Source organism: Dermacentor albipictus, chromosome 3 (genome assembly GCF_038994185.2).
Source record: "Dermacentor albipictus isolate Rhodes 1998 colony chromosome 3, USDA_Dalb.pri_finalv2, whole genome shotgun sequence".
NCBI classification, from domain to species: domain Eukaryota; kingdom Metazoa; phylum Arthropoda; class Arachnida; order Ixodida; family Ixodidae; genus Dermacentor; species Dermacentor albipictus.
Window position 1 is genome coordinate 11906887 of NC_091823.1, and position 25569 is coordinate 11932455.

General features: G+C 45.0%; 1 protein-coding gene and 1 long non-coding RNA gene across 2 annotated transcripts in view; one reads left to right on the forward strand and one right to left on the reverse strand.

Moving 5' to 3' along the window:
- Window positions 1-25569, forward strand: part of LOC139057228 (corticotropin-releasing factor receptor 2-like) — a 290004-nt gene that overhangs the window by 183705 nt on the left and 80730 nt on the right. The window contains exon 3 of the mRNA XM_070535083.1: window positions 25197-25291. Within this exon, the coding sequence (XP_070391184.1) occupies window positions 25197-25291 (95 nt within the window). The remainder of the gene's footprint in view (window positions 1-25196; window positions 25292-25569) is intronic.
- LOC139057230 (uncharacterized) overlaps window positions 1-25569 on the reverse strand; it is a 348067-nt gene that overhangs the window by 180279 nt on the left and 142219 nt on the right. The gene's annotated exons all lie outside the window — the stretch shown is intronic.

The window sequence follows — 25569 nt, forward strand, 5'->3', positions numbered from 1 at the left end:
TCTCAGATGAGCTAGCAATCGCTTGGAAAGATATTGTGTGCAGGAATAACATTGACTTTTTTATTAACCGCATTCAGTGTATTAACTTTTCACCATGAACTTCTTTATCATTACATTTGTGTACCACTCCTGCATGGGCCGTGAAGGACATGCAGTATATTCGAATTTAAAAAATAATGCTTATCTGTTTAAAGGGGGCGCGCCAAGGAATGAAGAGGATAAAACATTTATTGCATGAAGTGAAAGGACACGAGTGGCGAGAGCTGCTTCTTGCTTCCGCGTGCGCGCCAAATGCCTTTTCAAACTAGCGGCCGATTTCCGTGCTGCCTATTTTCTCAAACATATTTAAAATGGAATATTAGAAAAAATGGTTATATTTCTTGCAACGCACAGAGTAATTACAAACAGCCCACATGGCTTCCAGAAAGAAAAATTGTCTGAGCAGCCATTTGTTTACGTTACAGATACGATAATTTAAGATATAGAACTATGGAGCTTTACCATTGGTGAACATTAGGAACAACGAGTAGGCATAATTACGCTCGAATTGTAACGTTATAAAAAAATTTCCGCCTATTCATAAACTCTAAATTTCGCTTGATAGATATAGCAACTGCACCCCTTTTCACGGCATTCGACATGTTGCGTTCGAATCAGATATATTATCTAAATGTATTGGAGCGGTACCATGTGCCCAGCTAATGTTAGACAAATTCCTCACCGAGAACAAAGATTTAAAAAGAAAACATGGTGCAAGGTACAATTATACGACCCACACTGTTCGGTCATCAGAAGTCTGAAAACTGAACACCATAAATCTTGAAGTTGTGTCTCGCATCATGTTCTTTTTAATCGTTTTCTTTTTTCGTTGAACAGCTTGGCCAATGTTAGCTTCGACACCATACAGGGTAATCTTTTTTATTTAGCTGCACCACATCCGCACGTTTCTTTTCAAATAAATATCCCTTTTAGTCTCAACCGCTATACTTTGTGAGAGAGAGAGAGAAAATGATAAATGAAAGGCAAGGAGGCTAACCAGGACTGAGCCCAGTTTGCTACCCTACACTGGGGGAAGGAAAAAAGGGCGGGAAAGATTAAAAGAAGAAGAGAAAGTCCACTGGGGATATCGATCGGTCAATCAGTCCAGATCCCAGATGGTGACTCAATCCGGTAGCTTTCAAATAACACAGAAGCGCTTTTGTGGCCTTTTGTAGCTGCAATATGCGAGGCCATGGTCCCAACATATTGTTCAACGTAAACAGTTTTCTCGTTGACAATTATATTTTGTAAATTGCAATATGTGTCATAACAGTGAACAGTGAAACACTTTATTAGTGAATGTTTGTTAATCAGTCGATTATACATTTCAATGTTTTTGTGCATGTCCGCTTTCTCGAGTAGACCACCTGATGGGCTAGAATTGTCTATGTGCCAGAGGCAATTTTAAAAAAAAAAATTTGAAAATGCTCGCTGAAACAGACTGTACATAAAAAGAAGCTCCACGCTCGTAGGGACCAGTCGCCCATTCCGAGCTATTGTTTCCGACATTTACTTCCACAGAAATCTAAACCACGGACTGAAAACAAATATTTTTATACCAAAGTATTTAACTATAAACAAAACTTAAGGGCAGGTTAATTATGCTTGCGCACCATGCAGACTCAATAACAAATATAGAGCTTTGTTGGTAAGGGAACAACTCCATTACTCTTTCTTTCAATAGGTTGGAAGGTTGGTATACACTGAACGACGGAAATGTATATTTCTGCTGTGTACCCTTCTATGATTAGTGTTGGCATGTTCCTCTATATTCTGTTAATATTTATACTAGGCACATGAACGTGAATTTTGCATCTTTGTAATGAGAATGAACTCCGGGATTTTACGTGCCAAACCCACGATTTGATTATGAGGCACGCCGTTCTGGGGGACTCCGGAATAGTTTTGACCAGCCAGCTGATTTTTAACTTGCTCGCTATGCACGGGACACGGGTGACTCAATTTCCAGCTATTCGGCCGACTTTCCATTCACCAAGAAGGCACACAAAGGCCAAACGTGCGCATTGTAGAGTTCGTGCTGCAGCGGTGTCAACATTTTTCATTCTGCTTGCCAAGAAATTCGATTGCATCTGGGGACGAAAAAACAACAACACAAAGACTCTGTGAGACTAGCGGACGAGAAGCTTGTAGTGTTCCGCAGCCGATCAGTCGTTCTCGGTACTACTCGAACTGAATGGCTTTTTGCTGCGTTCATGGTTGGACACAACGTGCCGTTCACGGCTGCTGATGACGCTGGAGAAAATTTTCGGAGAATGTTCCCGGACTCAAATATAGCCAGGAGCTACGCTTGCGTCCGCAAAAAGACTGCTGCAATCGGGAAAGAAATTATCGACAAAGCGATCACTGATGTGATTAGCCATCTAAGGCGCGCTCCGTTTCCGGTCGCGACACACCGAAGCCACTACGTCGGAAATGACGCCGAATTTTACCCGATCGTGATGACTTTTCGTTACCAGAATGTTAGCAGTGCTTTGCTCGACAAATACTGCCTCAAAAAGGCGAAAGCTACAATGGCTGTAGAGCTAGTGAAGCCCTCAGCATCCAAGGTGCAATGAATTTCTTGTGCCGCTATTGTGACGTTCTTGCTGTGCTTTTCCCCTAACAATTTGTTCCTGAACAATAAAATGATATTTATATTTTTTTATGCAATTGTAGTATTTTCTAGCATTTCATATATTATTTCAAGCGTGGGAATGGGTGGGGGGGGGGGGGGGGGGGGCGGGGGGTAGGTATGTTTACGTAAATAAACAAGTCTTCTCATAGTACTGCAGCAAGCAGTCTCTGATTTACCATCACAATGAACAACGAGCTCTATTGCTGAATGAAGTGGATCTATTTCATGTTCACGTCGATCAAGGAAGCATGCTTTGTCATACAGAGCGATTCCTGCGCAAAAAGGATTTTAAATCCTACCTACATTAGAATGCTGACAACCATGCTATCTTAACAAAACGAACGTGAGCAGTTTGCTTACTACGACAAAGTCAAAAATGATGGGCCGCAAACATGGACAGAAGCAACGGCCTAACATGCCATCAATCATTTTGACTGACGGCGACCTATAACGTATTGTATCAACGAAAAAGAAAAAGCACTAAGCTCAAAGGTCTTTGTTTATTGCGGGGGCGTGCATGAAACAGAATTTCAGATTGAACTTAGGACCTGGTTTGCTTTCAGCGAGCTGTATGCGTTATCTCCGTACAGCGTGTTAGCTTCGAGACCTATTTTCTATTCAATATTCAAATATATTCCGCCAACTTGTCATCGCGATTTGCACCCACTGTCAAAATCTTAGCCAGCTTCAAACAAGGACGTCAGAAAAAAAGGAACGCCTGAAATCAATATCGTACGTTACAAGACCTTTATGATCGCATACAAAGCCCGTTTAGAGCGAGGCTTATGCCTGCTTCCATCTGGCGGGCAAAAGCAGTTTCAGAAGCACGGACATCACACTCGCGAAGAAATATTACCACTACCACCAAGAGTAGCGCGCAAGCACTGACGGGGCTACTTTTTCAATAGTTCTTCTATTCACCCGTTGGAATACATATTTATGTCCTCCCGAGACCGATCGTACTTCTTATGAACACTAGTTTTAAATATTTTTAATAAAAGAAACCAGTGGTGATTACCGAACACATTAAAACCAGATTTTAGCCACATAATTGCAGCACCTTATGTCTATTATGTATTTATTCTGTTGCCACCAGCTCACAAAAAAAGAAATTTTCACTAACTTCCGCAAGACCGCTTGGTCCTCGCGGATGATGAAACGCGCCGGTGAAGAGTACCTTTCGAATGCTGCGAGATTGAAGGCGGAATGATTGGACAAGATTCTCTCGCTGTCGAATCGGCGACAACATTCGGGAAACTTCCAATAGATGTAGGTGCCCCTCGTACGGAGAGATATCATTGCAACAGTGGTTAGGCGGTGCAAAATTGTCACCGGATAGTACGCGTTTGAATAGTTATAGGTGTAAGAAAGACGGAGCACAATTATGTTATTACAAGATACACAAAACGTGTTAGCTGTCAACAGCTCTTAACATGCTTTTCGTCTTCCTTAGCCTTACTGTTGTAACTATGTTTCAAGGTGACAATAACCAATTCGTCAATCTTTCAGCACTAGTGCCAATGGTAAGAACAAATGAACTGATGCATTGATGTGTTATAGTACACCGGTACATAACATACACAAGCATACACAATTAGGTGTGGTTGGTTATTAGCCGGTGCTTTGAATATCGTCCCGTTATCACGCTTCCCGCTATGTAAATTGACCATTGTCCTCGCCACAATGCAGAACCCAGCTACGTTATGAGACGGTTCATATGAGTCGTCAGCCTTATACTTTCGTGAAAGCGAGTCAACCTGTCTCGATCAGATAAGTTTATTCAGCAGTTAAGCTTACTGGCACTGCAATGCATGTTCTTTGTCCCTTTATTTTATAATGCTGTCAGGTACCTGTGGGTCAAACTAGAACGAACAATAACTATTAACCAGTGTCAACCACTAACGCAGAACGAACCCTACCTCTCTCGCTAACTTTCCTGATAACAAAACGTGTCCACATAGCTGATTCTAGCGCATACGAACGATCATTAATGAGGACTAACTTTCCTAATGACAGTACAAGTGCTATCACCAAAGTTTTTATTCTATACAACCGAACATTATCTCGAGGTAACTTTCCTAATAACAAAACATGTGCTTATCCCTGCAGTTCCATTCTATACGACTGACCGTTATCGCGCGGTAACTCTCTTAATAAAAGATTATGTCTACGCAACAGCTGCAGCGCATACGACCAAGCATTATTCTGGCGGTAACTTTTCAAATATGAGAACACGCCCTTATCTCTATAGCTAAAGCGCATGCGACCGACCCTTATTCGCGGTAACCGTCCTATAATAAAGGAACATGTCTTTATCGCTACAGCTACTGCGTAATACGCTGGACTACTAAACCAACTATATGCGCCTTGTTCGTTAAGCACTTCTAAAACACCAAACTAGTCGCTGGGCCTTAGCCAGGCCTTAGCTGAATCGTAAGACGTAGGATTCACATTTCTTGTTCTACGGCAGCCATTCTTCCCGCAAACATAGGTCGCAGTGCTAATGTTCTAGCGCGTGCGCTAAAAGCGCCGAAATTTTAATAATATCAACGATAAATAACTACTTGTTCGAAGTGCAAAAGAGAGCCTATTTTACGAAAAAAGAAATATCCGCACTAAGTTAACGCGAACTAACACAGCTGCGCAAAACGAAGAGAATACAAAGGAAAGGCAGAAAGGTCAACCAGGTCTGCGTCCGGTTTGCTACAACACACAGTGATTTACGGAGTTAAGGTATGACAATAACAAAGGAGAGGCAGGCAAGCGTTAGACACGTGAACACTTGGGCCTGACCTTCACGCCTACAATTCGTTACTGAGGCCAGTCGATTTTATGAACTGACAATGCCTGCATTGCTTTGCAAGCCAGCGACGCATGGGGACTGCGTCAAACCGGATTAAACTGCGCTCTTTTACACTACAATATCACGATGTGATAGTGGGGTCGCCATCATCATCATCATCATCATCATCATCAGTCTGGTTACGCCCACTGCAGCGCAAAGGCCTCTCCCATACTTCTCCAACCACCCCGGTCATGTACTAATAGTGGCCATGTTGTCCCTGAAAACTTCTTAATCTCATCCGCCCACATAACTTTCCGCCACCCCCTGCTACGCTTCCTTTCCCTTGCAATCCAGTCCGTAACCCTTAGTGCACCATCGGTTACCTTCCCTCCTCATTACATATCCTGCCCATGCCCATTACTTTTTCTTGATTTCAACTAAGATGTCATTAACTCGCGATTGTTCCCTCACCCCATCTGCTCTTTTCTTATCTTATCTTTTCTTTCTTATCTTTCTTTTCTTTTCGTAGTGGGGTATTCCAAATTAAATGTTACCACCTGGGGATCTTTGACATGCAGCTACAATAGGAATAGCAGCTTGGGCTTGTTGGTTTTCCATCCTGGCACCCCGTGTCCCGTCTACGTTTTGCACTGTTAACACCTGGGTAAGCCTAATCAGAGGAGCGTTTTTTGCAGTCCGCGCCCCTAGAGAAATGCGGCCGCCAAGGCCGAGATCAACCCCGTGATCTGGAGCTCAGCAGCGTAGCGCCAAGCACGCTGCTAGGCTGCTGTTAGCTTAGTGCTAACGGATCCGCCAGGTAGCACTAAGCTACCATGGTGGGTCCGTTAAACCGGATGGATTCTAATATCATTTTTGGAGGCTAAGATTATCCATTTATGGTTCCATAAGACATATGTTTATAGAACCGAAATGAACTTGCAATTTTCAGAACTCACCGTCGGTCAGCCTTTTTGTTACCATGCACACAGGACTCGGGTCCACATACTGTATATATATGCAAGGCGTTCTCTCGCCTCACGTGTTCTACGCGGCATAGAGCTCGCTCGCGTCATTGGTGGAAAACAAAGCCAAAAGGGGCGCTCATTTGCGCTGGTCTATAAGCCAGAAGCACTCTGCATTTCTATTAATTGTGTAAATTGCATATGATTCAGATCCCACGATCACAAACATGCAGCGCATACAAGCACTAATATAAGCACGAGTGGCCCCAAAATGCAGCCTAGAGCTCCAGCGAACTTTATTGGAAGCTGGAGCTATAAGTTTAGTTACGGTTCGCCTAAAACTGAGGAGCGAGGAAGTAGGGGATGGGGTGGAGACGGCATCACAATGAAGCGCATTTCTTAAGGTTGCGTAATTTCTTGCACCTTTCAGGATGCCGTAGTTGCATGGTGGCCGCGCGCTGGTTGATTTGGTTTACACTTCGAGCGCGATCTTATCGCCTCTTGGGACGGACCAAATGGTGGCAAGAAGCTAGCCAACAATTTGCTGTGTCTTGTCAATAGTCTAGGAAATACCAAGAAGATTGTCCTTGATGGCATAGATAGGTAATGAAACTCCATTCCCTGGTGCACACATAGGCTTCTTTGAGGATAACTAAATGGACCACAGATTCTGCGATAAAGCCGATTCTCTTCTCCGCTTATATTGGTGTAAATTGAAACTGCGGACTGTGATCCAAACTTGACATTGCGAACCTTTCAGGTGCACTCGTCAATTTCAGTTTGCGCTTCTGAATTACGAATAATTTCTTCTTTTCTTGTTTCGGCGAGCATGTCAGAGCGGTACGTATAAGAGGCAGGTATCCATCCTAACATGAGAAAAGTTCTTATGAATACCGAGAGTAACACTTCGTCGCCAGGGCAGAGAATCACACTGCGGTGAGTGGAGTCGTAGCGGTGCTTGCGAGCATCTTGGGATATGTCGGTGTTAAGGCGGGCGAGGTATCGGCAGTGGGTGAAGCGGGAATCAAATTCTTCGAAAAAAGGCATTGCCGATGAGACAGGAGCCGAGAATACAGGGAATTTAGAGGTCGAGAGTTGGTGAGTGGCCGTAGACGAGGAAGAATGGGGGAAAAGCTGGTGGTACGTTGAGGTGTAGTGTTACAGGCAAAAGTCACAAACGGTAGGATTGCATACCAGTTTGTGTTGTGCAAGCTGATGTACATTGAGATTATGTTGGAGAGTGTACGATGGAAACGCTTGGTCAAGCCATTGTTGTCTTATGGTAAAGGGCAGCTCGTATAACGTCGGAAAAGGAGGAAGACCTTGCCGCGGTCGCTGAGGAGAAACCGTGGTGCGCCATGGCGTAAAAAGATGCTTCGCAGGAAAAAGTCAGCAACATCAGAAGCTGTACCAGAATGCAGAGAAGGTGTCTTAGCAAAGCGAGTGAGATGATCAGCAGCTGTCATGATCCAGCAATTACCGTTGGCGGTCAGGGGAAGAGGCCCGTACAAGCCTATTCCGACGACCTCAAAGGGAGAGGCTGCAGGGGCCCAGCGGGTGCAGATGTAGGGCGTGCAGATGTAGACACACAAGAGCCGATAAACTTGGCCCCGGCAGAGGGGAGACCAGGCTAAGAGAACCGGCTTCAGATCCTGCCGTATGTCTTGTGATATCCAAGGTGCTCTTCCGTTGCATCGTCGTGAAAAGCTTGTAGAATATCGCTCTGCAGAGAACGGGGAATGACGGGGGTCCAGTTGTTGCCATCAAGGTAATAAATGTAGTGACATAGGGCGCCGTTGTGCAACTGGAATTGGTCAAAATTGTCGACGCCGACGGGAGTTTGTCGGCGAGCAGGAACCGCTGAGGCGGTCAAGAATAGTCTAAAAGGATGGGTCTGCATGCTGGTGCGCTATATGGCCGTGATGACAGTCAGTGCCTGGCCAGTTCAGTGTTGCTATTCGTAAAGGGGTTGAAGATGGCTCGCGACACGGGCTATCTTGGGGAGGCGTGCGTGGATGATGCAAGATCGGAAGCGGGCTACGAGAGAGAGCGTAGGCGTCTTGGTGCTTCTTTCCAGACCTGTACATTATGTCGAAGTCGTACTCCTGTAAGCGAATCACCTAGTGCCAAGACGACCCGATAAGTTCTTCAGTGAGGAGAGCCAGCACAACACGTGATGGTCTGTTACGACCGTGAAGTGGCGGCCGTGTAAATACAGGCGGAAATTTTGCACAGCCCAAACAGCAAGGCATTCCTGCTCAGTTATTGTATAATATTTCTCTGCTGTAGACAGGGAACGACTGGCATAGGCAATGACTAGCTCACGAGAAGTATGGTCACGTTGTAATAGAACGGTGCCTATACCATGATCGCTAGCGTCGGTGCGGACGATGGTAGGTGCAGTCGTGTCAAAATGGCATAATACAAGCTCACCTGTGAGAGCTCGCTTTAGAACCTGAAAACCTGCTTCGCAGGCCTCTGTGCGCACGAAGGCTACGGCAGCTCTAAGAAGTTGGTGGAGCGGAGATGCAAGCGTTGCGAAGTTGCGTATAAGATGGTGGAAGTAGGAGGGGAGGCCGAGAAAACTGCGCAAGTCTTTTTGTTTCGGCCGGGGAAAGTTAGCGAATGCGGCAATCTTCTCCGGGTCCGGTCGAATCCCTTCATTACTAGTTCCAGAACTTTGATAATTTTGCTCCCGAAGTGGCATTTTTTTGTGTTCAGCTGCAGTCCAGCCTTGTCAAAACAGCTCAAAACTTCAAAGTGCTCGAGCTCTTGCGAGAATGTTGAAGAAACGACAACTGTATCGTCCAGATAGCATAGGCAGGTCTTCCATTTCAGACCACGTGAAGCACTGTCTAGCATGTGCTCAAATATGGCAGGCGCGTTGCATAGTCCGTAAGGCATCACATTGAATTCGTAGAGCCCATCTAGGGTGGCAAATTCTGTTTTATTCTTGTCAGGCTCATACATTGGTATTTGCCACTAGCCAGATCGAAGATCAAGACTGGAGAAGTACTCCGCGCCCTGCAGCGAGTCCAACGCGTCATCATTTCGAGCAGGGGATGTGATTTTGTTGAGGGCGTGGTGGTCGACGCGAAGGCGTACTGAGCCGTCCTTTTTCTGTACAAGAACCACTGGAGAAGACCAGGGACTTGAAGAAGGGCGTATTATATTATGGTCAAGCATGTCACTTTTTTATAACCTTGAGCTCGGTAAGAGATACTCTATACAGACGGTGGTCCCTTACAACACATTTTATTGAGAAGGCATTGAAATTACACTGGTGAATGTTGGGTCTCGTATTGAAAAAGCTTTGCAACTTCGTTGAGATATGATTTGGCTAAGCTATGAGGGCTCGAATAATGGCCACTGAAATTTTATTGAAGCACCATGGGGAGCCTCAATGGTAAATAATCGTTAAGTTACGATTGAAAATTCATTGTCCGTTGTGTTGGTTTTGTTGAATTATTGTGAGGTTACTATTGATGAGGCATTGCAATGATGGTGTGGTAGTTCTGTTGACCTGTTGTTGAGTCATTGCACTGAAAGTACATTTTGGCCCAGCTGAGATGGCATTGAGATTTCAAAATACTCCACTCAAATATGAATCATATTTCGTTGGGCTAGTGTCTTTTCAATTAAATTTGAAATTGCTTTGATAATCACACTTGCATGAACCGGTGCGTGCTCATAACTTTCTTTAACACAAAGAAAACAAAGGAGAGACTGACCTATTTCAGGTAACTTTATTTGCAGCAAAGATGCGTGCCCATGAAACATTATTAGAGTACATAAAGCACAACGCCATGGAAACTGAAGATATAGGCCAGTGCTTCCAGCCCTCTTAACACTATATATCCAAAAAGTAACTATACATTTGAACTCAATCGGAACAATCATTGTGGTCTTCTCTTATGACTTATGTTAATTGCAAGAAGCCTGGCTGACACAAAAGACCGGGCTTAAGCATACCCTTGTAACAACTAACTTTGAACACATGAACTCTTGAAGCTGGCTTGCATGTGTGAACACACAAAAGACCTCTGAATACCTTACATTAAAATGTTTCACGCATCAACACATCACAGTATGATTTACGGCTGCCTGTGAGAAGATAAAACAAATAGACTGGAAACAAGTGACTTCACACAGATACATATACAAGCTTTAGCATAAGCCTTTCGCCACAATTAAAATCTAATGAAGTACCAAAGTAGACTCATATGCTGCTTTGAGTTTTTTAACCTTCGAGATATATTCATATTGTCCAATTATTGTATAAAACAACATCACTCAAATTGTGACTGATTGATTGATGAGACGTAATTTGGAATGTTATTGGGCATGGTGAGAAACACCTGAATCATGCGTTTCTAACAAGCCAGGTTTTCTTTCTTCAGAAGAAGTTCAGAGGCGGGAGACACCAGAATAATTTTGATTTCCTGAATATTTCGTGCGTCCACCCAATGCACAATGCACGAGCGTTTTTTCATTCCGCCCCTTAGGAATGCGACGCCCACGGCTGGGTTCGAACCCGCGATCTCGTGTTAAGCGGCGCATTGCGATAGCTACCGGAATTCCGCAGCAGGCGCCAGTATCGATTAAGCAATCTGCCAATGCATTAAGCTCTATGGAAACCGGGTCGGTAATATTCATCGCAGCCACATTTCAACCATTCCTACATTTTAATCTGGTATGCATCTACATTTAATCTGGTATGCATTCCTACATTTTAATCTGGTATTGCCGCTATAGAGAAGCAGTATACTTCAAGACAAGCCATGCATGAAAGTTCTAAGAGTGGAAGCATAACTAACATCGCGGTTCTCTGAAGCTCTTCTCAATGCCTTCCTAAATGCCATGAAGGGGAGCGCGCCTGTCGCGTATCAGAACAATGTAACAAGCCCTGCGACGGCCCACGTGAGCCCCTATGAAAGACGGCGTGGCCATTGTGCCAAATTTTCGCTGTGCAGGGAAGCTGCCCCATATGTTGCAAGTATGTTCCTTCTTCCAAAGTAATCTTACCTAAGGTAAAGTGATATATCATAAGAAGCCAACAAGCTAAAGTGATTAGACAAGAACAAATGAAGCAATGAAACTTTACCACGTGGGGCACCGCTGCCTCTTCTTCACATTCCATTGTTTCAGTCGAAGTTGCGGCTGCAGCAAGCGCTAATTTCGCGCGCTTTTGCTCCAGGGCATGCGGCGTGCTTGATAAAGTGAACGATGTGCTTAACCTCTCACGCTCGTCGAAGTCAAAATTTAAAAAAAAAGTGCTATGTGCTCAAGGAAACGCAATTGTTACCTATGTGCAGAAGTTCGGCTGCGGTCGGTTATTCACCTTCCTTCCAAAAGACATCATGAATTCTACCGCTCAACTCATCAAAACTGCCAGGCTCGAACATCATTCGAAGACCAGTACCTGGGTCAACCAATGACTTCAACGGATAACCATGCCACTTATTGTCATTGAGCCATTTCACTAAAACGTGCGTCATGATGTCCAAAAAGAAAAGAATACCTGCACCAAAAAGCGCGAGGCGAGAACCACCGTACAAGCGTAACCGAGTAACTGAGTCGAAAACCACTCACAGCATCATTATTGTATTCAGTTATTAAACTCTTTCCACCACAAAATAACACGGACTGAAAAATCCCTAATTATTGATAATTTTTCTCCTACGAAACCTCATCAATTTTTAAGTGACAACTTAATTGTAGTGTAATCAATAGATGGAATGACCAACAAAAATGGAACTACGAAACTAACAATTCACTATGCCTACTAGTTCGAAAGTCTGCTCAAAATAAAGTTAAGCACGCGCGCGTACACACCCAAACACTTATGACATTTATGGCGCCATCTAAGCTACAAAATTATTACTAATTTCTGGAATTTTTTGGAAATATAACCAGTTTAAAATAGTTTGCGAGGCTTTTACAGGTGACGCTGCGACAAGACATAAAGTGAACCAGTTACCTTTGTATTTCTTTCATTTCCCTTTAGCCATCTTTTATTTCACCGAACATGCGAGAGCTGCAGGCTTGGGAGACGACAGTTCGGCGAGACATCAATAACATAAACAACAGGATGTTACCAAATGCTTCTTCTAAGGCTACAGTCGCGAGCAGCCGCTCAGACAGCGAGCAGCTGTCATACTGTCCGGCTGTTGCTGAATCTGAAGCTCTTTCAAGTCTATGGTTGTAGCGGCTGCGAGCTTCGAGCTCAAAGCGCGTTTCTTGTTTGATCTCTAGTACCACGGCGGTTGGATAAAAAAAATGTTTGTTTTCCAGACATAGGGTGCGGCGCAGGAAATTCGAAGACCTCTCAGGCGTATGTTTACAGCCCGTGCGCGCTTGCATCCCACAATTCCCACAGCACGTCGGATGCTCAAAAGTAGCGTCGTCAGTGGCAGCGCCTGCCTTATCTCCACCAGCTGCGCTGCCACCGCATCTACATTTAAAGAACTCCATACGTGCGCAGTCACCGTGTTTGTAAGTGAATTTCGCATTCATCTGCTCCTTGAAAGGTGCGTATTTCGTATCCTACCTATGGCTATGCCAACTGGTATATGCTAAAGCAACGATGGCATCAGTACGCCGGCAAGCAAATGTTGAAACATTATGAACTTGGGTGGTCATGAAGCAGGTTCAACGCCGTAGTTTGTACGTAGCGTAAATCGCTTCGAACAAGGGCCGGTCTGGCTTTGATGTCTGGCTTTGCAACGAGAGAAGCATGCGTGCGCTCGTGGCCTAAAGGTTAGAGCACCGGGCTGTTGTGCTCGACAGCTGATATTAGATGCCACCGTCGGTCACAAAATTTTCTTTTTATGAAAGCGAGCCGAAAAAGTAACCTACCTACCGCAAGGTGACAACACTGAGGCGAGTCCTAATTATTATATGCTCGACTCAACTGCTACACAACAAAAAGACAACAAAACTCAACACAACTTGCCTACTAAATTATTTATTCAGAAACTCTCAATGGTAATATCATTGTGCAACTGTAGGGAAAACTCCACAGCCTATGAAATTTTGTTGAAAGTCCGTTGATTCAAGAATTACCCAAGAATACATCAACGGTAAATCAACAGTCATATTGTACGGGGTGGACAATGCGGGAGCCATCGGTCTGAATGCGACGAGTGGCTACAGGCGTTTTACCGAGGACGGGTGAATGGACGTCGAACAAGGCACCGTGTTTTTTCTACAAATCGAACAGATCTCGAGTCTGGGGAGGTGAAAGGCGTGGGCTGATGAAATTTGTCAGACGAGAGCCAGAGGAGACGAGAGGATGCAAAGTTCACTACTTCGGTGCAACAGTCAAAGGAACGACGACAACGGGTTGATTATCAACAGTGCATGTGATAGTTGATCCACAGGGCAACAATTGAAGATCGGATGTAGTATTCAATGCAGTAATCATTGCGCACCCATCAGTGAAACGAATAAGGCTTGGAACGATCACAATTCCTCTAGATGAAATGCGGCCATAAGGGCGAATTAACGCGTCGCCGTGTGCAATCTCGGTGGAACGAACGGTGATTATTGGTTCTCTAGATGGCCAAAGCACATAATCTGCGGCTATTACGAAACGGTTATGCGTATCATTTTTCGAATGGCGTTGCTGGCTGGTATCGGTCAAGGAAAGGAGGCGCTGGCGACAGCTGATCAACGCGGAGGCGGACGACAACAAATCTCAACCCAAATTAAGTTTGTGAGTGCACTCACGTATCACCGCAAATACTGTGTGATGACGGATGTCATCGAAAGAGACACGTACTGTACATTGCGCGATCGGGTAAATTCTGGCATTGTTTGCTCCACGCAAAGGTGTGCCGCAGTATGGCGGTCACTTTTCGTAGACGGGAGCATAAATCAGCACGAATAATACAAATGGCGGCACCAGTGTCAATAAGAGCTTCCACGTAAGCCTTCCTCAAACACTAACAATAGATTCGACGGGTGCTCTGGAAGAATTATAGACAGTCCTATGGGTGCAGTTTCCCTTCCTAAAACTGCAGCGTAGGCCTGTGAGGTGGGCCGAAGTGGGGACACTGTGAGGGGGGGGGGGGGGCGAGCCTGGTGAGCGGCACCATGATGAACGGTAGGTGGAAGTCATATGGGCTGCGTATGGGGGAGACGGTGAACGGGGCAAAGAAGCGGGGTATGTCATCCGCTGGTAAGTCATAGGAAGACGGGTGTCAGAGCGTTCTTGAGGAGCGTAACCGCGCCTCTCGTACTGTTGCCGCTGTCGGCAGAACCGGCGAATGTGTCCTCAGTATCCGCAGTAATAACAAAGAGGACGGGTAGGACCCTAAGCAAGGTAGGCAGGTTGAGCCCGAACCTGCGCCGACACTGAAGCCAGGGTGTGTGTGCAGATGGTGTGGTCCCAGGCGTGGCCGTAAGTGGAGGCATCGCAGCGATGTCGGCATATGTAATTATAGTAGGAGCTAGCACCGGTAGCGTCAGAACACATGACAGGGGGAGTAAACGCAAGAGAAGTGATCGTTCCATAAGCACAGGAAGAGCATTGCGCGCGGAGTTCCTCACGTATGATGGTACGGATCAAAGTGCGTAGCCTCAGGGAGCCGACCGTCATGCGTATTTGTGTGAACGCGAAGGGATTGCAGTTCCTCAAGGAACTGGCACAACGTGATGACATCTGGCATGGTGGTACGGGTTCAGTGTAGCTAGAGCGTTGAACCTTTGCATATGTGACGGATACGGTCACTTTCGGACATAGCGGAGATTACATGCCGGCACAGGGCGAGGGCTTCTTCAATGTAAGACGTGTACGACCCTTCGGAAAATTGAACACGCTAGTCGAGCTTCTTTTTCGCGATTTCTGTGCGAATAGCAGGAACATCAAAAATAGTACGAAACTTCTGCGTGAAAACGGTACAGTCAGGGAAGTCGGGTTCATAGCTCAGTAACCAAGTTTGCGCTACGCCAGAGAGGTAGAAAGGAACGCTACGTCGTTTATGAGAATTGGCCCACCTATTGTAGTCGCTGACTCGATCGTAGTTATCGAGCCAGTCTTCGACGTCTTCACCGCGTAAGCCAGAGAATACTTGTGGGTCAAGCTGGCGGCTGTTGATTGTCCAGACGGAAGAAGATTGGGCAGAGATGCCGGCGTAAGTTTACACGGTGGGTCTTGACTGGACATTGCAGCACACGGTGGGGTGATGCGACGACCCGAGCGGAGCTCCAGGGAGAAACGGCGAAAGGACTTGTGGAACAAGGAGCACTTCCACCACTTCTGAGGAACTGCCACTTCTGAGGAACTGCTTTATTCTAGAAGATTCCGCGCTACGACGACAAAGTAGTCGCGGCTCTGATGATGGTATGTACAGATACGATGATGACATGAGTCGATGATGATATGTACAGATGAGGAAGATGCGATGCGAATATTTTGCTCACACTGCTCAGATTGTAGAGACACCTTCTCCACTGTGGGCTCGCGCTTTTAGAGTGTTGTACCGGAATACGCGCCGGGCCTACCGCTCATCAATCGTGAGGCGAAGACGTTCCTCGTAGGCTGCCTTGCTCCTTGCCTCGCGCGCCTCGAAGCTGGACCACCCGAGGACGCCCTGGACAGCTTCGACTGCCACACGCCCATGACATACCATGGCCATGCAGTCATCGAAACCCACGCGGATCACGTTCCAACCACTGACGTGTTTCGGAGGAGATACAGATGACGGCGTTGGCGAATGTTAGTGCCGGTGCATGTATTGCCTTCCATAGTTCATGCACTAGAAAGAACTCCTTGTGGCGAATAGTTGCAAATATATACGCATTTCGCCGTCCGAACTTCGCTATAATGCGTCTGACTCTTTGCCTGATGCTGTGAATAGCCTGATGCAGTAAATAACAATAGCCTGTACAACAATGCGCTAGTGAAAACGAACGAATATTAACACGTGCATTTTCCACTAAGTATAAGTTGGCTTATATTATAACCACACGAAGATATGCATTCCAGATGTGAATTTAAAATCTGCCGTGATCGAGCACTTGTAATAAATTTGTTGTCGAAGTTTCACTACTGAAGTTTCAGTGTGATGTCGCTAGTTTGATTCTCAGCCCCTACGGCTGTCGCATTGCAATGCAGGCCTACCTTTATCGGATAACGCCTGCGTGATGCGTAGTACATCCCAACATGCCTGTTAACCTGTGAACATTAAATTGCTTAAATATCCCGCGGACGCAAGATATCGCATTGAGGAAGGGAGGGAGGAGGCGATAGCATGTATTTAGCTTCAGTGTCACACCATGACACTTTAGTTTACGTTTAGACGCTTCGCACAAGCAGCAGTAAACTTGGAAGAGCAAATAGCCACAATATTATTATAGATCACAGTGGGCTTTTTCAGCGCTTTGATGCTGCCGATTTCGCCTGCTTCAGAAACTTATCTCAATAAGCTTGATGGAAACAAGTACCCCCGTGGTATATGGTATTTCGCTCATCACAATTTATGTTTTGCAACATTGTGCCACCTATTTTTTAAGAACAAGACCTATACAACAAATTCAAGGACCTCAAGGAGGTATACCGAGAGGAAGGCTAACGCCTTTCTCTCGCATTCACCACTAAATTGCCAATTAGCGGCATACGCCTAGGCGAAACACCCGTGGTCCGACTACAGATACCCTACTGCGGGGGTACGAGCCATTGTTGAGAGGGGTATGACCCATTGCATTGGACTTACCTAACGGACGGACAACTCCCTTGTTGAGTAGGCATAGAAATATACGTATTATTGCAGGGAAGGGACACAGAAGGGGACAATGTAACACAATATTATGATGACATAATTAAAGAAATACCTTTACAGCGACGCTGTATATGCCTAGCTGAAACTCTAGCGGTCCGAACACATGAACCCTCTGGTGGAAGGTGCAGTGCGCCATTGGCTACGCCGATAGTGACGTCGTTTTTCTCTCACAACAGAGCACGCGCGCAGCAGTCTCTCTCCGACTTCGTAGTAGGTTGAAAAATGTGTCCCTGTGTTTAAATAAATGAAATATCGGCCCCGATGTGTCACTTGGTAACTACAGTGCATAAACGAGTCATAAACACCATGATTAACGTATTACGAAACACAAATGCGTAACATTATTCAGAAAGACTTTGATGAACCCGCTGGATTGACACAATGAAACGTTCATTGAACCTCTCCATGACGGTGATTATGCGAAGCCCAATGTGCGGCATTTCAAATAAATACTGTGATAAACCCAAGCCAAATGTGTGCGCAACCTCATTGAGAAACCCAAAGACGTAACCAATAATTAAGAAACAGTTTAACAAACCGTTGGAATTAAGCGAGTGATAGACATCGGGGCCGCACATTCCAGCTTCGCTGGTTTACCATCTGTACGGGGGGCATAAGCGGTTTCTTTTTGTCTTGCTTTTATATTATGTTTAAGTCTTCAAATCCAAATTGCGCGGCTAACAGTTCACTAAAACCGGACATTGCTATTCTTTACATACAACCATTGGTGGTTAATTATAGGATATTTCCTTTTTGTATTTTTTTGACAAACCCACCGAGAGCACTAAACATGCAATGTAGTCTAACATACGTGGTCTAAACACTCTACTTTTCAATAAAGAGCTTTCTCTCTCAGTCTCTCTCTCACTCTCACTACACGCTTACTCACTCAACTCTTACGTTGGCGTGAAAAGAGGAAAGGCGAAAAGCGTTTCGGGTAGGTATTAAACAATGGTCAAACTAAGAATGTCGTTGAATAGATCGAACGCTTCCACAAGAAAACCTGTCCAGAGAAATCCTCTTGTCCCAATAAACTTCTCGACCAACGTTTTCTCAAGTGCCCTTGTCTAAATGTTGGCTGTAGAGACATTCCCTGTTCGACCACCGCTAATCACTTGAAATCTCACCCTTCCTGTGAAGTTATGTCTCGTTTATACTTCAGGCAAAACTACGAAGGCGGCCGAGAGTCGGGGCCGACGTATTGCGAATGATTGGTGGCTCTTAAAGCTTCGCAGCATATGTATCTAACGTTAAGTGCAACCAGTACGTCCAAATCATCACAATATCACCGACAGACAGTTGCTGCGATATTTCGTTTCGCCATTCTTCAGCATAGAATTCACCAAGAGCGTCCCATACTTCAATTCTCTGGCTTCAATTTCATGCACGGTACCACTAGAAATCTGTGTGGCTACCGTAATTATTATGCAAGAGCAGTTGGTCCACGTCTCTTGACACCTAATTTGTTAGTGCTACGCGGGCGAGCAAAGCTGGTTTTTTTTTACCATAATTATTCTTGTTCCAGCCTCGAGCCAATCCGGCCGTCGAATAACTTCTTCGCAAAGAGACAGCCAGTCTCTACGCGAAATATTCCACTCAAGGATAAAATGCGTTTCATCTATGAAGGGAACGGATGTGATACGGAATTTCATACAATTCATTATTGTATAGGCGCGGAATAGAGTGGAAACGTGAAATACCAATTGTAGCTACCTTCGAGGCCGCCCCCATTTTGGCTGCCAGGCGGCTCTGAAGCTTAGTCGGCGCTCGCTCTTGAGTAAGATTCGGCAAGCAGACTATCGACGTGGGCCAAAAGATTTATTGCAACCTGTTCCTATCACCCTTCACATTCTAATCTACTAAACACAAAAAGACAAAGTACGGCACGTGGCAGTGGTAGCTCCACTTTCTACCCCTTCTATTACAGAGAAACACAGAGAAGCGTTCTTCAGAGCTATACAACTAGGCTTGCGGATGATAGGTCTTCGGATTGATCTAAGCTTGGAGATGACGGGTCTCTGTATAGACTCCCAAACTAAACTCGCGAACGTGCTCCCAGGAGCTCGTAGGAGCTCGCGTTTCTCCGCCCTGGGATGGCGCAGCGAAGAAGGCGTGCTCCTTGAGAGCGCATCATTTCTTTTCGTTCTTTTCCGATTCCTTTTGTATTATTTTCGCTGCCGCCCATCATCCGAACATGGACGTTCTACCCTGATTTCAGGAGAGAGAGAGAGAGAGAGAGTGCGCCTGCGTGTGCGGGCGTGCGTGTGTGAGCTTGTGTGTGCGTGCCTGTGTGCGTGTGTGCGCCTTTCACACGGGTACACACAGCATATTTCGGTGGGTGCGTCTTCATCCCTTCGGAAGAAATAGTAGGTGCGGGGGCGTGTGTGATCTGAATGTGCGGCAGGCAATTTATTACATTCCATGATGGAATGGGAGCGGAATGATTGAGAAGGCGCTTGACTCGGCCGAGCCGCTTCTACTACTTCTAGCCCGCCTAGTGTACCACGTGGTGCGTTCAACCCTTCTCTCCCTTAGCCTCCAGGCAGGTTCGCCCGTGCTCCTCTTAATGCGTTAGAAGGCAGGAAACGAATTTTCTTTTACTTCTGTTGTGCACTTCTGTCGAATAAACGGACCCCGTTCGGCAGCGAAATAAGTGAAGAAGATTGCTTACCTTTTGATAAACCACCTGCAACTTCCTTTCTTCTGGTCACTATTTTTAGTTACTTTCCTTCGAGATAATTCTTTTTCAACGTTTGGTGGTGCTTTTGCGTCTTCCGCTTCGTGTTATACGTTCAAAAACAAATATCAACAAAGTAGACGGACACGTACCACGCTTGATTAAGTACGCGCCTGAGGGGCAAGTAATTAGTTGTCAATATCAGCGCTTTCGACTTAGCCAGTTATTACGGTCGGATGAGGGATAGGTTTTTAATCAGTCGTGTTCCAGTTTTCACATACTTACGGCTAACTTTAATGCCGGAAGCGTGCACGGCAAAGATCAAAGTTAACTTTGTTTCTTTTTGGAGCCTGTATGCAGAGATTGCTCTTGCTTTATTCTTTTCTTCTTTTTTTTTGCCCCATAATTTCTAACCGAGATAATCAAATAATTGGCTGGCATTACGAACGTCATTTATATTGTCTAGTGGAAGGAAACGTAAAGACGAGACTATTTGCAGAATATACTCAAGAAAAAATGCGCTGTGCTCAATAAGATGAAGCCCCGCTTGCGCCAAGCTTCATCGTATTCAGTACGAGAAGAAGTTTCTGCCCGTGCAGGCTTTTACAGGGATTAATCACAGTCGCATTCACTCATGACGTGGCACATTGGCTTAAAATAGAAACCCGTCAAGGCACTTCGCCATTGGACCACACAATAGCAATTTAATTCCTGAGATTAGCTGACCGGTCTGCAAGAGACTGTCTGAATGTGGAGGAACTTTCATTAAGCTGGAAAATCGCTTTCTACATGCAAGACAGTTTTTCACTCTCATGGAACTTCCTCCAACTTTAAGGTTACCGTAAAAGTGGGTCAGTATTCGCAAAAAGCTCTTAAGCTGAAATTGTTCGTAAGAGAAAATTCGAGCCAGGGCTGGTGCTGGACATATCAAATGTGTCTAGCTAATTACTAGGTGAGCTTACGAACGAAAGGCTTTATGAACTCGGCACTCGTACCGGGGTTTTCTCATTTCAATTTGCCTGCGTCATCGTTTTGTTTACCCGGATGGTAGAGCCACAGCACTGGAAAGCGTTGAGCTTGGGTTCAATGCCCGTAAAAGCGCGATATTTTTCATTCAACTGCAAAGCTTCCTTTCTGAGAGCGCCATATATAGCTTCCTCTATAGGAATGTTGGGGAAGCGCGATCTGTACATAGACGAAAAAGGCACACGTACATACAACAGGCGCTACCTATGGATTACCAACTTGTTCATACTGCCACTCAGGTTCCTCTGTAGCTTCATGTCGCTTTCAAGCGAATGACAATTTTTCGCTTTCAAGAAATGTTGTCGGCAGAACGCCTCCTTACACTGTGTTGATGGCAAAACAAGAATGAACGATGACTCGGACTGGTTGCTATGTAACAGTCTTTCGGGCCGGAGAAGAATATCGATCGACGGTGTGTGTCGTGAACCTGTGCTACGTTTTCCTTGTACATTTACACAGCGAAATTGCTGTGAAACCAGGCTCAAGTTTTCGCCTATATGCAGTCTCCTACAACGTATTTCTGAAGCAGCGGCAAGAATGAGTTTCATACTAGGAAGCCGTCATTGTGAGTAGATGCGGTGGAGCATGCCCGCTGCCAAACGTTTGCTCCAAATGCCAATGTAAATGCATTGAGGGAGCCTTTAAAGCTTGCGCAATTAACTTTCGAGATGGTGCTAGGTGTTTCAAACGTGTTGTGTGGGAAAATCTTTACGCGGGGTCGTTTCTTGGTGGAGTTGGTAATTTATACTGCGCATTTGGTGCAGTAGACGAGAATGTGGGAGCGCTTCAGTGTGCTCCTTTGGGTGCCTCGCTCAGTCTTTAGCTTCTAGTGCACCCTCTGCAACGCTTCCAGGGCGATGAGAGACTGCAATGTTTTAGAGTTCTATGGAGCACTAAACAAGAACGTCGTTTCAGAACTCTAAGGAATATGTAGGTAAAGCTTCAAGAAAACAAAGTGTATCGTATACCAAATATACTGGCTAAAATTCCAAATTTCATGTGTACTGGCGGCACGGTAGTAACTTGCGTTGCGCGAAATTCCCTAATTAACTTATAGCATTGTAGAAGACCCGTGAACACTTTCTAATGTGTGTGTATGTATGTATGTATGTATGTATGTATGTATGTATGTATGTATGTATGTATGTATGTATGTATGTATGTATGTATGTATGTATGTATGTATGTATGTATGTATGTATGTATGTATGTATGTATGTATGTATGTATGTATGTATGTATGTATGTATGTATGTATGTATGTATGTATGTATGTATGTATGTATGTATGTATGTATGTATGTATGTATGCATGCATGCATGCATGTATGCATGCATGTATGTGTGTGTATGTGTGTATGTGTGTGCGTGTGCATGTGTGTGTGCGTGTGTATGTATGTGTGTGCGTGTGCATGTGTGTGTGTGTGCGTGCGTGCGTGCGTGCGTGCGTATGTATGTATGTATGTATGTATGTATGTATGTATGTATGTATGTATGTATGTATGTATGCATGCATGCATGCATGCATGCATGCATGCATGGATGTATGTATGTATGTATGTATGTATGTATGTATGTATGTATGTATGTATGTATGTATTTTTAACAGTAACGAACATTGCAGTAATGGGAGTGGTTATACATGAACAACAAAATAATAAGATTATACGATTAGAAATAAATCACGCGAGATAGAACAACTACAGCAAAATAAATCACGTAAAAATATGGTCACTTGTCGCTAAGCGTACACACAAACTTATCGAGCTGCAGAAAACGGACACTGCCGAGTAAAGAGTTGCAAAGTTTCATTGTTCGAGCAAAGAAGTCGAATTTAAAGAAGTTAGCACGCAGAAACATGGGTGTATTCTTCAGGTCATGCTAAATCCGACTCGACAACTCCTTATGAAACGTTAAGGAGGTGCTTTACAGGTGATAGGGAGAATTAATGATGTATTATAATATTTTTAAAGACTCATTATCCATACGCTGAAAGAGATGGGTTAGATTCAGCGAGGTCATTATTACATAGTAAAAACAGTAATCGTCCCATCACTTACCTATGAGAAACCCTAGAACATAGTTGGACAAATTAATAGAAGAATCAGCTCCAACAAAGGCGACATACTGGGAACGTTGATACAAGAAACCACCAGCAGTACACTTAACTAAGACAAAGTTTTTAATACAATCTTTAGTTTATGTGAAAACTTAGAATGAATTTCCCCCAGTGCAGGGTAGCAAACCGAAATATGCAATTTAACCTCCCTGCCTCTCCCATCTCGTTTGCCTCTCTCTCTCTCTCTGTGTCTCTTTAGAATTAATTACTGTGTCGAACGCTTGCGTGAGTGAAGGTTGTGAGGTAAAGTTTGTGAAAACGAAACGAAAACTAATCATAGAACCGGACGGAACGAGAGCTCAAAGACAGCTAAATATTTGTGGAAAACTCGCCTTGGAGTCTATGCGCAAAAGTAATCAGACAATCACTTGAAGGTGCACGTACTGTCCATTTCTTGTTCATGTCCGCGTTGTTTAGAGCTCAAGCCCAAGCTTTTCATATTACCAACTCCCTCCAGAAGCTGCTCTCTACAAAGCACATCCTGCTATTTCTCGCATGAATAAGCCACCACTGGATGCTGCAGACGAAATGAGCGTCTACCACGAGGCGCGGGCACCGCAACACGCATTGCGATGCATAGGACGCACTTATTGCACGGAAACACCTGTGCCCGTACTCACATAAGCACCTTCTGAAGTGAAGGTACACACGACTGGCCGCTGTCGCGATTAACGTGTCGTTATCTGCAAACAAATTGCTAGAGCTGCTGGCAAGCACTATAAAATTGGCCAGTAAGGCTCTTACAGAAGCGAAGATTTGCGAATACGCTTCATGATACTCTCACGATGCAATCGTCTGATCACCGGTCTGTTAACTCAGTGGGTCCAAGCTGGACTTCGGCTGTTGCGGCTTTGTGCAGTTGCTTATTCAAATGGTGGAGAACCTCAGCCAACAAATGTAATAGTAGAATTTGATATTAATATTGGGAAGACAAAGGTATAACGTTCAACAACCCGGAAAAAGAACTAGAATACGTGATTGGCTGTCCACCTCTAGATTCTGTGCAAGGGTACGTTTATCTAGGTTAATTACTCTTGAGATCTTGAGAAGCAAATCTTAATTTTCTGATCTTCAAACGTAAAATTTACAGAAAAAGATCAAGATAGGGGTGGAGGGCGTACGGAAGGCATTACCAAGTTATGGCCGGCAGCTTACCGCTATCCCTGAAAAGAAAAGTGTACAGTCATTGCACTCTACCAGTGCTAACATATGGGATAGAAAGTTGGAGGTTTAAAAAAAATCTTGAGAAGAAGTTAAAGACCACGTATATAAGGGTTGATGAAAGAAATTATTTAATGAGCAAGATCGCGATTGATTTGTATGCTGGCTGTATCGTGAGACGGGTGTAGCGTGTGGTTGTGTTTCTTCAGGCATATGCTTGCAATGGCAACAAATCCGCCTTGGCATAATAAAAGTTGCATGACCACAACTCGCAGGAGGGAGTCAGCCAAAATGCAAACCACGAAGCTCAGGGCCACCGTTCCTTCATAAAATGCATGCTCGGCGCGGTTCCTTTGTTACGGCTGGCTAAGGAATATATTACCAAGAGGGCCGGCGTACACTTGTAGTTGGCGCACAATTTCCCACACGACGATATCGACCAGCTGTTGCGTCCTCGAACATGGCGCAAGTTCCAATTTTGTTGTGTTTGCTTGCTTGTAGGCACGTATGCATGCAAGTACGCACGCACGCACGCCCCCCAGAAACACACGACTAAACACTCCATCATCCAATGTCACCCGTAATAGCGTAGAATTGTACAAAGGAACCTTTGGAGATAACGCCTGTCTTGAAGTCACCATTTGGGCCTTGTTTCGCTGAGTAATAGGAATCGCTTGCCCTTTGCGGAGACAGATCCGTTGATTACGCTTCTCCAGCGTAAACATGAGCAACGTCGTAGCATCTAATAAGTCTTTCATCACACTTATATACCATCGCAATGAGAACTTCGTCGATACGGGAAGATGAAGCATTGCTAATTGAATCAGCCCTTCTCGATGTCATCATATATCCAATGTTCACCCAAGTGATTTCTACCTGAATACTATAACATTGTTTGCTTAGTTTCTACACTTACCGTCGGCGGTCACCTTTTTTCTTTACCAAGGCCCGTCTGGGTGTCGCACTTATTCGGGTAGACTGACTTCCGGTGGGCTTCATTTTTTGCAGGTCTCTATGCCTACAGAGTGTGCGGTCCCAACGGCGACTGGCTCTGGGGCAACTGGACAAACTACACCGAATGCCTGGGTCTCATCAATCATGAGGTACGCTTGCCGTCGACAGAACTAGGCCGAAGGATACAGCACGCAACCGGTACTCAACTAAGCAATCCCTGGGGTAGCAGCCGCCATATTAACCCTCTCTCTCACACAAACCTACAAATATGGCGCATTATTTTGCGTGCGTCGACCAGCACCCAGGTGATTTAGCGGCATTAGACCGCAGGCCCTTCGGCCTCAAGTAGATCCTAGGTCCTTAGCGGACATATTCATTGCAAAGACGCGCGTTACTGCGTGAGTCGAGCAATATTCTCGGAAATAAT